The sequence below is a fragment of the Triplophysa rosa genome, linkage group LG6, assembly GCF_024868665.1.
Source record: "Triplophysa rosa linkage group LG6, Trosa_1v2, whole genome shotgun sequence".
Classification (NCBI taxonomy): domain Eukaryota; kingdom Metazoa; phylum Chordata; class Actinopteri; order Cypriniformes; family Nemacheilidae; genus Triplophysa; species Triplophysa rosa.
Genome location: NC_079895.1, coordinates 4,863,301 through 4,880,502, shown reverse-complemented (window position 1 = coordinate 4,880,502; position 17,202 = coordinate 4,863,301). Strand labels below are relative to the sequence as shown.

General features: G+C 42.1%; 1 protein-coding gene across 1 annotated transcript in view; it reads right to left on the bottom strand.

The window, feature by feature from the left end:
- Positions 1 to 17,202, bottom strand: part of ttn.1 (titin, tandem duplicate 1) — a 132,977-nt gene that overhangs the window by 26,898 nt on the left and 88,877 nt on the right. Inside the window, exon 176 of the mRNA XM_057336724.1 lies at positions 23 to 17,191. Coding sequence (XP_057192707.1) covers positions 23 to 17,191 — 17,169 coding nt within the window. The remainder of the gene's footprint in view (positions 1 to 22; positions 17,192 to 17,202) is intronic.

Sequence of the window (17,202 nt, the reverse complement as noted above, 5' to 3'; positions counted from 1 at the left end):
TCAAAACTTGCAATAATCTTACCTGTAATCTTGGTTCCATCTTTAGTTTCAGTAGGTACGCCAACACCAAACTCATTTTCTCCAATAACTCGGAAGTAGTAGATTGCCCCTTCTTGTAAGTCTTCAACTTTGTATGTCAAACTGTGACAGTTGCTGGTTACGCATACCCAGGCCTTTTTGCTGGCTTCACGTTTCTCAACATGGTAAGCTTTGACAGCATCTCCTCCATCATTTTCTGGAGCTTCCCAAGTAACTGTAACAGAATCTTTTGTGACTTCTGTAATCTTTACATTAGTTGGTGATCCAGGGGAATCAAGGACTTTGACTACCATTGGCAGAGATGCAGTTCCAACACCATTGTCCAAATTAACAATGTATTGTCCAGAGTCATTTCTTGTTGCTTTCTCAATAGTAATAGATGTGCAGTTTTTAGTTGTTTCAACGCTTGCTCTTGCTTTAAGATCCACATCCTCTTTACTCCATGTAACGGAAGGTACTGGCTTTCCCTTAAATGGTGCTGTCAGAGTAAATGAATTGCCATGCTTGACAATTAAAGTCTTTCGCATTTCAATGTCAACATCAAACACAGGCTCCTCTTTTCTCTCTGTTGCTGCCTGTGGCTCGGAAATAGGTGACTGTTTGCTTACACCAATTTTGTTTATTGCTTTAACAGCAAACACATACTCTGCATCAGGTGTAAGACCAGAAACAGTGAATTCGTTGCTCTTTGTCATTTGAATAGCCACAACCCACTCCTCGTCCTCTGATTTCTTATATTCTACACTGTATCCAAGAATTGTTGCACCACCATCAGATGAAGGCTTTTTCCAGGCAATAGTAATTGAATTCTTTGTATAGTCCAGAATCTTAGGTTTAGTTGGTGGGGATGGTACTAGAAGTTCATCTTCAGCACGTGCTGAAGCAGACAGATCACTGGCTGGACTCAAACCTGCTACATTTTCAGCATAAACTCTAAATTCATATTCACATCCTCTTCTTACTTTTGATATCTCAGCTGTTAAGTCTGTCACAAGCTCTCTGTTTAAACGGACCCAGTGAAGACCAGATTTCTCTCGCCTTTCAATTATGTATCCAAGGATCTCACTGCCTCCATCAGAACAAGGCTTTGCCCAAGTAATAGTCATTGACTCACTGGTCACACTTATGATTTCAACATTAGTCGGAGCTGCTGGGATGGTGAATGGATCAGTAACTTTTACAATTTCACTTTCGAGTGCTTCACCAAGTCCAAACTTGTTGACAGCCATAACTCTGAATATATACTCATTTCCTTTCAGCAGTTTAGTGACCTTGAAAGTTGTAGTTTTGACCTCTCCGTGTACAAGTGTCCATGCCAGTCGGCTGGTCTCTCTTTTCTCAACAACATAATGTGTTATTTCAGCACCACCAATTTCTTGAGGTGGTCCCCATGACAATGTACACTTCTCTGCTGTGAGGCCTGTAACAGACAATGGACCTGCGGAAGGCCCTGGTTTATCAAGAATAACACAATTTACTGGTGTTGTGACACTTCCTGCCACATTTTGTAATGTCAAGGCGTATTGTCCAGAATCACTTCTCTTGCAGTCTTTAATTACTATCATAGTATTAGTATCTGTTCCAGTTATCTGAATTCTTGCCTTCTGTTCGATTTCATGTTCATTCTTTGACCAAGATGCCACTGGAAGTGGGCGTCCAGCAATATCAGCATTAATCTTCAGGGTTTCCCCTGCTTTTACTACCACAACATCTCGGAGTTTGACATCCATCATAATGCGTGGTGGATCAACATTATCTTTAACTGTAATAGGACCAGTGTTATCAGATGGCACACTGAATAGTCCAGCAGCGTTCTTTGCAATGACACGGAAATCATATTGCTCATCAAGCGTCAGGCTAGTAACATCAAAGTAGGTCTCTGCAACATTGGTAAAATTGCATCTTACCCAGCGCCCCTGTGGAAGATCTCTACGTTCAATTGTATAACCAGTAACTTTGGCACCACCATCATACTCAGGCTTTTCCCAAGAAAGAGATACAGAAGACTTGGTAATGCTAGTTACCACTGGCTGACCAGGAGGATCACAAGGATCTCGTGCAGCTATGGCCTCACTGGCTTTGCTTGCCTTGCCAATTCCAGCAATGTTTTCAGCATAGACCCTAAACTCATACATCATGCCTTCTTCAATACCAGTTACTTTAAATTCAGTGTCCTTGATGAGTGTTCTGTTCACTTTTGTCCATAGAATACTGGTTCTTTCCTTGCGTTCCAAATGATATCCAAGGACTGTGCTACCACCATCATTAACAGGTTCATTCCATGTAACCAACATGAAGACTTTGGTGGCATGAGCTACACGTGGTGTTGAAGGTGGGCCAGGCTGTTTGAATGTGTACTCTGCAGTAATGCCCGGCGAGTCAATTGGCTTACTCTTTCCATAACGGTTCACTGCATAGATACGGAACTGGTACTCAGAACCTTGTGTCAATCTAGGAACCTTAATTGATGTTCTGGCAACATTTGTTGAAACAATCTGCCACTCTGTTGTATTGGTATCTCTCTTCTCCACAATGTAATTGTTAATTGAGCATCCACCATCATACTCTGGTGGGGTCCATGACAATGTAATACTGTCAGAAGTCACAGCATCAACTTTTACTGAAGCTGGCGGACTTGGTTTATCCAGGACAACAACAGCGATATCGGTGGAGATGGTGCCTGCTGTATTAGCAAGTGTGAGTTCATATTTACCAACATGCTCAATGGCAGCTTCTTTGATTACAATTTTGCTTGACACTAGAGTGTTGATGATTGAAAGAGAGGTTGTTTGCCTCAGAAGAAGGCCATCCTTCTTCCATGAGACAACTGGCTTAGGTCTGCCTCTTACAGGAACTTCCACGGTAAGGTCATCTCCAGCTTTAACACTAAAAGTATTGAACAGCAGATGGACTGAGGGTTCAATTTCAATATCTTTAGCTACAACAGGCACGCCAAGTTCTTGGGGCTCACTCTTGCCTTTCTCATTTAGTGCAATAACTCTAAATGAGTATGTTTCATTAGGCGTGAGGTTGCTTACAGTGGCCTCTGGGACCTTAACTGTGCAGCTTACACCCCATTTGTCACTGCCCTTGTGTTGCATCTCTACGTTGTAGCAGATTATTTTGCTGCCTCCGTCATGGACAGGCTTCACCCAACAAAGTGTCACACTATTCTTTGTGACATCCACAAGATTTACTTTTCCTGGGGGCTTAGGCGGCTGTGCTACCTTAATAGGACTTTTTGTCTCTGCCATCATACCAAAGCCATACTCATTAACAGCACACACACGGAAGTAGAAAATGCCTCCCTCCTGCAATTCATCAGCTTTAAAGAAGGTTTTTGTGCAGTTGCTTGTGACAGTTGTATAAGCCTTCCTTGTAGATTCTCGCTTCTCAACAACGTAATTAGTTATTTTAACTCCACCATCTGTAAGGGGTGGCTCCCAACAGAGAGACACTGAGTCTTTCTTGACATCTTTCACTTCAAACTTCTGTGGAGCACTTGGTGTGTCAAGCACCCTGACATTGACAAATGCAGATTTTGTTCCACTCTTATTTTCAAGAGTCAAGACATATTTACCACTGTCAAATCTATTGACATGATCAATTACAAGCATGGTATATGAACCTGTGGACTCGATCTGGGCACGTTCGGTTAGAGCTCCATCCTCCTTTTCCCATTTGATAGATGGCTCAGGTCTACCTCGAATTGTAATGAAAAGGCGAAGGGATCCCCCTGCACGGACAGAGACAACCTTTCTGAGGTCAGCATCAAGTTCAATCTCAGGTGCTTCAATTTTTTCAGATGCAGTCACTGAGCCATGAACATCAGCAGGTTCACCAACTCCTTCAGAATTTATTGCACAGACTCTGAAGTTATACTCCGCATTCTCCTTCAGGTTTTCAACTGTGAGGCATGTTGCTTGTATACCAGCTGGAGGTGTGCATATGATCCAGTCCTCTGAAGAAACTTCTTTCATCTCAACAATGTAACCTTTAACATATGATCCACCATCAGTAGAAGGTTTTCTCCAAGATAAAGATATAGATGAGCTTGTGTGATTGGTCACTTTAGGATGATGAGGTGGACCTGGTGGAGTTGTGGCATTGATTGCTCTATAAAACAGAGACAAATCACTAAATTCTCCCATACCTGCTTCATTCTCAGCAGCAACACGGAACTCATAGAAATGTCCCTCTGACAGGCCGGTTACTTTGAAGTACAAATCAGTCAACTTCTGTCGGTTGCATTTTGTCCACCTCACACCATCTTTATCACGCTTCTCCAAGTGATAACCTGTAATTTCTGTTCCACCATCACTCTCAGGTGCATTCCATGATAAAGTCATTGAATCCTTTGTTGTCTCTCTTGCCTCCGGTGTTGATGGTGCACTTGGGGGCTTATATGGATTGCGTGCAATAACTGCCTCAGATTCCGATGGTTCACCGACTCCATATTTGTTGACAGCCATAACTCTAAAGATATACTCATCACCTGGCAGAAGTTTTGTCACCTTATAACTCACAGTTGGAATGTTGGAATCAACAACGGTCCATGACAGCCTGCTAGTTTCCCTTTTCTCAAGAATATAATGAGAGATATTGGCACCACCATTCTGAGAGGGCTCCGACCAGAACAGGTTACATTTATCAGACATGACACCAGTTATACGCAATGGTCCAGTTGGTGGACCTGGTCTGTCAAGAACTTTTACTGTTATTGGAACTGTTTTTGTTCCACCACTGTTACTCAATACAAGATCATAATGTCCACTATCTAATCTTGTACAGTCTTTGATTGTAATAGAAGCATATTTCTGGGTACTTTTTACTTCAATGCGCAGTGTCTTAAGCATTTCTTTTCCTTCTTTTAGCCACTGGATATCAGGTGTGGGTTTTCCATGGATATCTGCATCCAAAACTAAATGGTCTCCAGCATTGACAACAATAACATCGTTGTACTTGGGATCCATTGAAACGTTAGGAGGTTCGATTTCGTCTGTAGCAGTAATTGGTCCAGTGCTGTCAGAAGACTCACTGAAGACACCAGCTGCATTTCTTGCAATTACTCTAAATTCATACTGACTACCTACTGTCAAGCCTGTAATTGTAAATTCTGTTTCAATTACATTTGTAAAGTTTGCCCTCATCCATCGGCCCTCAGGCAAGTCTCTCCTTTCAACAATATATCCAGTCACTTTGCTGCCACCATCATATTGAGGCTTTGTCCACTGAATCGTAATGTAGTTCTTTGATATGGCCACAGCCTCAGGAGTACCTGGTGGATCACATGGGTCACGGGCAACAAAGCTGTCTGAAACTTTGCTTGCTCTGCCAATACCAACAATGTTTTCTGCATATACCCTAAATTCATATCCAATGCCTTCTTCAAGATTGCATATCTTGAATGTGGTATCAGTGATAAGAGTTTTGTTTAATTTTGTCCATAAAATACTTGTTCTTTCTTTGTTCTCAATGTGGTAACCAATTACTGAGCTACCACCATCATTAACTGGCTCATTCCACTCAATTACCATTTGGTCCTTAGTGGCAGACTTCACATTTGGTGTTCCAGGAGGCCCAGGGGTTTTGTAAGGATACTGTACAACAATTGACTTTGAGTCCAAGGGAGAACCTTTACCATATCTGTTTTCAGCAATGACTCTAAATTGATACTCAGCACCTGTTTTTAACTTGGTAATTTTCAGAGAAGTCCTTGCAACTGAGCCAGCAACAACCTGCCAAGTTGTTTCAGTAGTGTCTCGCTTTTCAACAATATAATGCTTTACTTGGCAGCCTCCTGTATACTCTGGTGGTTCCCATGAGATGGAAACAGAGTTATTGCTGACTTCATTTACTTTTACTGGTCCTGTGGGTGGACCAGGTTTATCAAGGATTATGATGCCAATATCTTCTGTAACTGCACAAACACTGTTAGTTGCTGCAACTGCATACTTTCCAAGGTCATCCTTACAGGCTTCAGTAATTTGTAGGATTGTAGATGTTGATGTGTTTGTAGTAGTAACTCTGGATGTTACTTTAAGTGACTGCTCATCCTTTGTCCAGGCGATCTTTGGTTTTGGACGTCCAAAAATTGGTATTTCAAGTTTGAAATCAGCTCCAGCTTTGATACTATATGTATTGAACTGCAACTTAAAGCTTGGCTCAATTGTGAGGTCATTGGCAATAACAGGAGCAGCAAGGGGCTTTGGTTCACTTTTTCCTTTCTCATTGTATGCCAGAACACGGAACATATATTCCTGACCAGCAGTAAGTCCAGTGACAGTTCCTTCACATGTCTTCACGTTTGTTGCTACACCCCATTTGTCAGTTCCTTTTGGCTGCATTTCAATCAAATAGCCACCAATCCTACTGCCACCATCATGCTCTGGTTTTTCCCAGGCCAGTGATGCGCTTCCTTTAGTCACATCAGTCAACATTACCTTCCCAACTGGCTGAGGTACTTCAGAGGCCTTTGAAGCAGTCTTTGTTTCTACTGGTAAACCAACACCATATTCATTTTCAGCCATTACTCTGAAGTAATACATGGCCCCTTCTGCAAGATTTTCCACCTTATAAGTTGTATTGCTGCACTTGGCTGTTACATTTGCATAAGCCTTTCTTGTGGATTCACGCTTGTCAACAACATAATTCTTGATCTTTGCACCTCCATCAATAAGTGGTGGTTCCCAAACAAGAGTGACAGAGTCTGTCTTGATATCTTTAACAACAAGGTTCAGTGGGGCTCCAGGAGTATCTAACACTTTGACTATAACAAAATCAGATACAGAGCCACTGCTGTTCTCCAAAGTTACAGCGTATTTTCCAGAGTCCCTTCTATCACAGGAGTCGATTGATAGCTGGGTGAAGTTAAGACCTTTTTCAACCACAGTCTTTTCTGACAGCTCACCTTCATCTTTAGTCCATTTCACATTTGGTATTGGCCTACCTTTAAACGGTACATTAATTCTAACTGATCCTCCAGCACGAACAACAATGCCTTTTCTCAGCTCTGAATCAAGGTGAATTTCAGAGACTTCTAGCTTGTCCTCAGGTTTGGCAGTACCTGGAATAGCAGAGGGTTCTCCAACACCCATTTTATTGATGGCACATATTTGAATCTTATATTCATGCTGTTCTGTTAACTTTGTAATTTCAAATTTGTTAACACGTAAGCCAGTAGGGGGGGTGCACATAACCCATTCCTCCTCTTCAGCTTTGCAGATCTCAACAATATATCCCTGAAGTTCACATCCACCATCATTAAGGGGTTTTCCCCATGCCACTGTAATCGAAGACTTTGTTGTATCAATAACATGTGCATTCACGGGTGGGCCGGGTTTGTATTTGGGATCACAAGCCTTGTAGTATGAAGTTGGCAAGCTTGGCTCTCCAATTCCAGCTGCATTTTCAGCAGATACTCTAAATTCATATTCATGATCCTCAATTAGCCCTTGCACTCTGAAACATACATCTGTGACTTTCTGTCTGTTGCATCTTGTCCATTTAATTCCAGATCTGTCTCTTTTCTCAATGATGTAACCAAGAATTTCACTTCCACCATCAGTATCTGGTGCATTCCAACAAACAGTCATAGAATCCCTCGCTATATTTGTTACCTCAATAATTTGTGGTGATCCAGGGTGACCAAATGGATCTTTCATAATTATGGATGGTGTGGTAAGTGGCTCACCAACACCGTAACTGTTGGCAGCCATGACACGGAATATATATTCATTACCTTCCAGGAGCTTTGTCACTTTGTATACTGTTGTTCTACAGTCATTACTGACCACAGTCCAAGCAAGGCGACTTGTCTCACGTCTCTCAATAATGTAATGAGTGATGGTGTTTCCTCCATCGTCTTGTGGAGCATGCCAAGATAGAGTGCATTTATTGCTGGAGACACCTGTGACATGAAGAGGCCCCTCTGGAGGACCTGGCTTATCAAGCACTTTCACTTGGAACGGAACAGTTTGTGAGCCAGCAATATTAGTGATCTGAAGAGTGTAGTTTCCACCATCTTGTCTGGTTGCATCTTTTACCATGATAAATGCTCTATTATCAGTATTCTTGATGTCACATCTAAGTGTGTTGTCAAGCTCCCTCTCATTCATAAACCACTGTATTGTGGGAACTGGCTTACCGTAGACGTCAGCATCAAGCTTAAATGCATCTCCAGCATTCACAATAAGTGCTTGTGTGTATTCTGGGTCAATTGAGAACTTTGGTGGCTCTACCTCATCTAATGCAGCAATAGGTCCACTGTTATAAGATGGTTTGCTGATAGTGCCAGCTGCATTTTTTGCAATTACCCTGAAGTCGTACTTGGCACCTTCTGTTAAGCTGGTGACAGTAAAATTGGTTTCAATGACATTTGTGAAGCTTGCTTTCATCCAGCGCCCCTCTGGGAGATCACGTTTCTCCACAGTATAACCAGTGATAACACTTCCACCATCATACTCTGGTTTTGTCCACTGGATGGTTATGGAAGTCTTACTGACATGGATAGATTCTGGGGTTCCAGGCGGATCACATGGATCACGTGCAACAAAGCCCTCAGAGATTTTACTACATCTGCCAATGCCAACAATATTTTCAGCATAAACTCTGAACTCATATTCAACACCCTCTTCTAAAGGAAAGGTTTTGAATCTTGTTTCTTGGATTAATGTCTTGTTTATCTTTGTCCAAATAATGCTGTTTCTCTCCTTCCTCTCAAGATGGTATGCAATAACGTTGCTACCTCCATCTGAAACTGGTTCATGCCATTCAACAATCATATGGTCCTTGGATAGGGATGACACAAAAGGAGTTCCTGGTGGTCCTGGTTCTCTGTAAGGATACTGGGCAACCACAGCAGAAGAGTCCAAAGCATAACTCTTGCCATACCTGTTTTGGGCAATGATTCTGAATTGATATTCAGCACCAGTCTTTAGTCGCGGTACCTTCAGTGTTGTTCTTGCTACTGATATGGCAACATTCTCCCATGTTGTGGTCGTTGTATCTCGTTTTTGCACAATGTAATTTGAAATAGGACAACCACCAGTAAACTTAGGAGGATCCCATGACAATTTAACACTTGACACAGTTATCTCATTAAATCGCACAGGACCAGTTGGCGGGCCAGGCTTATCAAGAGGGATGATTTCAATAGTGGCATCTTTCTGTCCGACAGTATTAGACACATTTATTCCATACATTCCACCATCTTCTCTTGCTGCTTCTTTAATGCTAAGAATAGTACGGTGCATTGTACTAGAAATGTTAACCCTTGTTGTGAATTTAAGGGCTGCACCATCCTTTGTCCATGTAATCTTTGGTTTTGGACGTCCAAAAATTGGAATTTCAACTTGGAGATCTTCTCCAACAAGAACACTGTAACTGCTGAATGCAGGTCTTACATCAGGCCCAAAGACAAGGTCCTTTGCTTGCACTGGGACAGCAAGTGTTCTTGGGTCACTCTTTCCTTTTTCATTGACAGCAATTACTCTAAAAGTGTACTCTTCTCCAGGGTTCAAATTACTAATCACAGCTTCTAATGTTTTTACATTGGCACAGCCAGACCATTTCTCATTACCCTTGACTTGCATTTCAACAAGATACTGAAGAATTCTACTGCCACCATCATGAATGGGCTTCTCCCAAGCAAGAGACACACTTGTTTTAGTAACATCTACAACACTTAATTTTCCAGGACACTGTGGCACCTCTGAAACCTTTATAGGATCTATAATATCTGCAGGTAACCCTACACCATGCTCATTTTCTGCAAGCACTCTGAAATAGTAACTGCAGCCCTCTTGAAGTGGTTCAATTTTCCATGAAACCTTGTGGCAGTTTGTCACAACAGCAGAGAATGCTTTTCTAGTGCTCTCACGCTTCTCAACAATGTAATTTTTTATCTTTGCACCACCGTCCATAGATGGAGGCTCCCATGTAAGAGTAACTGATTCCTTTTTAATTTCTTTCACTTTAAGTTGGAGTGGAGCACTTGGTGTGTCAAGGACTTTGACACTAATAGTTTCAGATTTTGCACCAGCAGAGTTTTCTGCAGTCACAGTGTATTTACCACTGTCTGCTCTGTTAATATGATCAATCACAAGATAAGTGTGACTGCTGGTCGTCTCAATCTGTGCCGTTTCCTTTATTTGTCCAGCATCCTTTTCCCATTTGATTTTTGGGGTTGGTCTTCCTCTGAAAGGAACGAACATCCTAAGAGAACCTCCAGCTTTAATGCGGACAAGCTTTCTAAACTCAGGATCAATATCAAGATCTGGTTCCTCAATTTTGTCCTCTGGCAGAATGGGCCCAGCAACATCAGCTTGATCCCCAACACCAACCTTGTTAACTGCACAAACCCTGAATTTATATTCCTGTTTTTCTTTTAAATTTTCTACAGTAAAGCGTGTCAGTTTAACACCTGTTGGTGGGGTACACATTGTCCATTCCTCAACAACTGCTGACTCCTCCACAGCCTTGCCTTCTTCTGGAGCTTTTACACCCTCTACAGCTGCTTTTACTTCACATGCTTCAACAATATATCCTTGGATTTCACAGCCACCATCATATATAGGCTTTCCCCATGCAAGTATAACAGTTGATTTAGTCATGTCTATCAGTTTTGGATTATTTGGTGGCCCTGGCTTAAATATAGGATCCACAGCTTTATAGAATACAGTTGCAGAACTTGTCTCACCAACCCCAGCAGCATTTTCAGCAGCGACTCTGAATTCATAAAGGTGGTTCTCAAGGAGTCCAGTAACCTTGAATGTAAGGTTAGTAACTGTGTGCATGTTGCATCTCGTCCACCTAACACCTTCTTTGTCATGTTTTTCAATAATATATCCAGTGATAGGTGTGCCACCATCATTTGTTGGGGCCTCCCAGGTTAAGACCATTGAATCTTTCTTGACTTCAGAGACTTCCACTCCTTTTGGTGCATCTGGAGGTGTGAATGGGTTCTTAATAATAACTGCACTTGACTGTAGTGGTTCACCAACGCCAAATTTGTTCACTGGGAAAACTCTGAAAATGTATTCATTTCCTTCTAGGAGTTTTGTTGCTTTAAGATTTTCAGCTTGTACTTTGGGCTCAACCACAGTCCATAGTAGTCGGCTAGTCTCTCTCTTTTCAACAATATAATGAGTGATCTTGCTGCCGCCATCCTGTTTAGGTGGTTTCCAAGCAAGAAAGCATTGCTCACTGGTAACACCAGCGATGGAGATAGGTCCCTCTGGTGGTCCAGGTTTATCTAGGACACTGACATTGACTTGGACAACTTTCTCACCACCTGGATTTCTTAGCAGTAGAGTATATTGACCTCCATCAGCAAGTTTGGCCTCTTTAACAGTGAGACAAGTAAAGCTCTCTGTGTTTTTAATTTCACGATGTATAGTGTTTCCAAGTTCCTGCTCACCCTTCATCCAGTGGATTGTAGGGGCTGGTTTTCCATGAACATCTGCATCAATCTTAAAGTTGTCTCCTGCATTTACTAAAATAGTCTGAGTGTACTCTGGATTTATGCTGATACGTGGTGGTTCTATCTCATCTTTTGCCACGATAGGCCCAGTGCTATATGAAGGATGACTGAAGACTCCAGCAGCATTTCTTGCAATGACACGGAACTCGTATTTCTGATCCTCTGTGAGACCAGTTGCAGTATACTCTGTCTCTATAACATTAGTGAAATTTGCTTTTATCCATCGTCCCTCAGGCAATTCCTTCTTCTCTACAATGTAGCCAGTGACTTTGCTTCCACCATCATACTCTGGCTTGGTCCATTCGATTGTAATTGAACTCTTAGTTATCTTAACTGCTTCAGGTGTTCCAGGAGGATCACAAGGATCTCTGGCAATGTAGCCTTCTGAGATTTTGCTAGCCTTCCCAATACCAACAATGTTCTCAGCATAAACTCTAAACTCATACTCCAGGCCTTCCTCAAGACCTGTGGTCTTGAAAGTTGTGTCTTGGATTAGACTTTTGTTCAATTTAATCCAAAGAATGCTATTTCTCTCTTTCCGTTCAAGGTGATATCCTAAAATGGTGCTTCCACCGTCAATGACAGGTTCATTCCACACCACCACCATACTATCCTTTGTGGAAGATTGTATAAAAGGTGTTCCAGGGGGCCCTGGTAGTTTGTAAGGGTACTGTGCAATAACACATTCAGACACAAGGAGAGAGCTTTTGCCATATCTGTTCTCTGCTGCAATTCTGAATTGATATTCAGAGCCTGTTTTGAGTCTTCCTGCTTTAATTTGAGTTCTTGCTAGATTTGCTGCAACAATCTTCCAATTAGTTGTGGATGTGTCTCTCTTTTCTACTATATAATTGTTAATTGTGCAGCCTCCATCATACTCTGGTGGCTTCCAGTAAATAGTAACACTGTCCGATGTTACATCTTCAACTTTAACAGGGCCTGTTGGTGGACCAGGTTTGTCAAGAACAACAATTCCAATATCCACTGTTGTCTCACCAGCTGTGTTTGATAGCTTAATGCTATATTGGCCAACATCATCTCTACAAGCCTCTTTGATTACTAGACTGAGCTGTGAATCGGTAGAAGAAAAGTTTACCCTGGTTGTTCGTTTAAGTGGAGCTGCTTCCTTCAGCCATGAAATGGTGGCCTTGGGACGAGCTATATATGGAACATCAATTGTTAAATCCTCTCCTGCCAGGACACTGAATGTTGAGAACAACAGCTTAGCAGATGGAACAATTACAAGGTCCTTTGCAATCACAGGCACACCAATTTGACGAGGATCACTGGTTCCCTTTTCATTCCTTGCAGAAACACGGAACATATACTCCTCACCAGGTACAAGTCCATTAATAACCGCTTCAGGTACCTTAACAATCACAGCTTGCGTCCATTTCTCAATGCCTTTACTTTGCATCTCAACAACATATGCAACCACTCTACTTCCTCCATCATGTTCTGGTTTCTCCCATGACAATGTGACACTTGTCTTTGTTACATCTTGAAGTGTAATCTTGCCCGGAGGAAGTGGCTTCTCAGACACTTTGACTGATTCACCAGTCTCAATAGGAAGACCAATGCCATATTCATTTTCTGCAAGAACTCTGAAATAATAGTTACACCCTTCTTGGAGTTGATCAATTGTGCAAGTAGTTTTTTGACAGAGGGCATTAACTGTAGCATATGCCTTTCTGGTTGCCTCACGCTTTTCAACAACATAATTCTTAATTTTTGAGCCACCATCATTTAGCGGAGGGTCCCACACAAGTGACACAGATTCTTTAGTGACCTTACTGATTTTTAGGTTTTGTGGTGCTCCAGGTGTGTCTAAAACTCTAACAATCACAGAAACTGTCTTTGTTCCAGAGCTGTTTTCCACAGTCAAACTGTATTTGCCACTGTCAAATCGATTCACATTTCCGACAACGAGTGATGTAAAGGAAGATGTAGTTTCAATAGTAGCTCTATCCAAAGGTTCATCATTCTCTCTTGACCATTTGGCCTCAGGTGTTGGTCTACCTCTAAATGGCACAAAAAGTCTCAGTGTATTGCAAGCTCTGATGTTTATAATCTTGCGAAGTTCAGCATCAAGATCAGCTTCTGGAGGTATGAGTCTCTCCTCTGCTTTGGGTGACCCAGGAACAGATCCTGCTTCTCCAATACCCTCACTATTTAGAGCTGACACATTGATTTTGTATTCCTGATTTTCTTTAAGATTTGTAATTGTAAACGATGTCCCCTTTACCCCTTCTTTAGGGGAGACAATTGTCCATTCTTCTTCCTCAATTCCAGGGAGACAGGTCTCAACAATGTACCCTGTGATTTCAGAACCACCATCATAAACTGGTTTGTTCCATGCAAGTGTGATGGAAGAACTTGTCGTGTCCAGGATTCTTGGGTTGCCAGGGGGCCCTGGTTTGAAAAGAGCGTCTGTGGCCTTCACAAATGGTGATGAAGGACTTGGTTCACTTATTCCTGCTGCATTTTCTGCAAAAACTCTGAATTCATATTCATGGCCTGGGACGAGGGCAGTAACCTTGAAATGCAGGTCAGTAACATTCTTTTTGTTACATTTAACCCAACGCAAACCAATCCTATCTCTCTTCTCAATGCGATAACTGGTAATTTCACTTCCACCATTGCTAGATGGTGCCCCCCAACAGAGGACCATTGAATCCTTGGTGACAGCTGTTATCTCAGGTGTTTGTGGAGGACTTGGTGGTAGATATGGGTTTTCTGCAATTGTTGCCTCAGACTCTAGAGGTTCTCCAATACCATACTTGTTAACAGCTATTACTCTGAAAATGTATTCATTTCCTTTAAGCAATTTTTTTACTTCATACTGGTTAACCTGTAAGCCTGATGCCACAACTGTCCAAGCAAGTCTGCTTGATTCACGTTTTTCAATAATATAATGTTCAATGTTTGCACCGCCATCATCTTCAGGTGGATTCCATGTGAGTGTGCATTTTTCTGCAGTAATACCTGAAACTGCCAGAGGTCCCCTAGGTGGTCCTGGTCTATCAAGAACCTTCACATTGAAGACATGCTTTGCAAAACCACCAACATTTGTTGCTGTCAGAACAAATTCACCACCATCCCTTCTAACAGAATCCTTGTTGATTAATCCTGCTGTAAGATCTGTCATTTTAATTTGTAGTTTGGATGTGCTTTCAACATCTTTTCCGTCTTTGGTCCAAACCATGGATGGTAATGGTTGGCCTGCAACATCAGCTTCAAGTTTGAAGGCGTCTCCAGCTTTGACAAGTACAACATCTTTAAATTTGACATCAACCATAATTCTTGGTTCTACAATGTCATCTTTGCAAATAATTGGATCTGATGACTCTGATGGATTACTAACAGCACCAGCAGAATTCCGTGCAAGTATACGGAATTCATAAGATGAATCTTGCGTTAGACCACTTACAGTGAAAGTGGTTTCAATAATATTTGTGAAGTTAGCTCGTATCCAGCGTCCAGCTGGAATGTCTCTCTTTTCTACAGTATATCCTGTAATCTTGAATCCACCATCATACTCTGGTTTTGTCCACTGAATAGTGATGGCATTTTTGGACACTTGGACAGGGACAGGTTGACCAGGTGGATCCACTGGATCAAGAGCAAGCATTGGTTCAGAAGCTTTGCTTGGTTTCCCAATTCCAGCTATGTTTTCAGCAATCACACGGAATTCATATGCAACACCATCCTCTAGACCAGTGGACATGAAAAGATTTCCAACCACAAGTGCCTTGCTAATCCTGTGCCAGATAATACTGTTCCTCTCTTTCCTCTCAACATGGTAACCAATGACTTCACTTCCACCATCAGAAACAGGCTCGTTCCAGCCAATTGTCATTTTATCCTTTGTGAAAGCAACAACGTTGGGTGTTCCTGGTGGCCCAGGCACCTTAAATGGATATGCAGCAACCACTGCCTCTGAGGTTATTGGAGGTCCTGTGCCATATCTATTTTTGGCCTTGACACGGAACTGGTACTCAACACCTGTTGTTAAACGTGTTGCTTTAAATGTTGTGCGAATGATCAATGAGGAAAGTTCTGTCCATGTCTGACTAGTAGTTTCCCTTATTTCAACTACATAGTTATTGATTGGCACTCCTCCATCATTTTCAGGAGTGTCCCATGAGAACTCAATGAACGTACGTGATATTTTGTCCAGTTTAATTGGCCCCTTTGGTGGTCCAGGCACATCATGCACTTTCACTGTTATGCTGTCTGTGACTGAACCAACTATGTTCTTTCCTGTCATTGAGTATGCTCCGCTGTCACTCCTTAAACATTCATTTATGATCAGGATAGTTGAGTTGGAGGTATTTTCAGTCATTGTCCGTTGTGTAACTTTGAGGGGTTGATTGTCTTTTTGCCACGAAACTGTTGGCTTAGGACGTCCATAAACAGGCACTTCAACCTTTATATTTTCACCAGCCTTGGCGATAACCATCTTCTGACAAACACCACGAAGATCAAATTCTGGCTCTGAACTTCGTTCTCTGATAACAACAGGCCTGCTTAAACGAGGCAGACTTCGGCCAGAACTGTTCACGGCCATTACACAGAACACATACTCTTCATTTTCATTAAGATTTTTTACAGTAAAGTCCAGAGTCTTAACAGTTGTAACATGGGCCCACTGATCTGTTCCTTTCTTTTGTGCCTCAACTACATAGCCAGTAACTCTACTTCCACCATCATGTTTTGGTTTTGTCCATGCAAGGTTGACGGAGTTCTTTGTGACATCAGTAAAAGTGACATTTTGTGGTGGTGTTGGTGCCTGAGATACTCTGATGGGGTCTGGGGTTTCAACTGCTTCACCAATGCCATACTCATTTTCAGCAGAAACTCTGAAATAGTATTCTAACCCCTCTCCTAAATCAGAAACTCTAACAGAGCACGTCGCACATTGGGTGATTACTGCAGCATATGCTTTCCGAGTAGACTCTCTTTTCTCAATTATGTAATTGGTAATCTTTGCACCTCCGTCAATAAGAGGCATTTCCCATTGCAAAGTGATGCTCTCTTTGTCAATTGCTGTCGGTTTTAGATTCAGAGGAGGTCCAGGAGAGTCCAACACTCTCACATTCACAGAGGCAGTCTTCGTTCCAGTAGCATTCTTCAATGTCAAGTCATATTTTCCTGCATCACGCCTATTGCAATCAGGTATGACCAATAAAGTGTATGATTCGGTATTATCAATGTTTGCACGAGTCCTCAGTGGTGCATCCTCTTTGGTCCAAGTCACTGTAGGTGTTGGACGACCTTTAATAGGAACAAATATACGAATGGAGGCACCTGCCCTAACAACTAATGTTCTCCTGAGTTCTACATCAAGTTCTAGATCAGGTACTTCTTCTCGTTCGATAATTTCAACAAGATCCTCAGTTTGCACTGGTTCACTAACACCCATTGCATTCACTGCACTAATTCTGAAGTGATACTTGGCTCCAGCATGCAAATCAGGCACAACAAACTCTGTGATCCTTAAAGTTGTAGCTGTGTCTTTCACCCATTCTTCTTCTCCCCCTTTTTTGTGTTCAACAAGGTATCCTGTGACTTCCATGCCACCATCACTAAGTGGTTTGCCCCAGTGCAATTCGGCTGTTGTTTTTGTTGTGTCAGTGACTCGAGGGTTGACTGGTGGTCCAGGAACATCTGGGAATTGA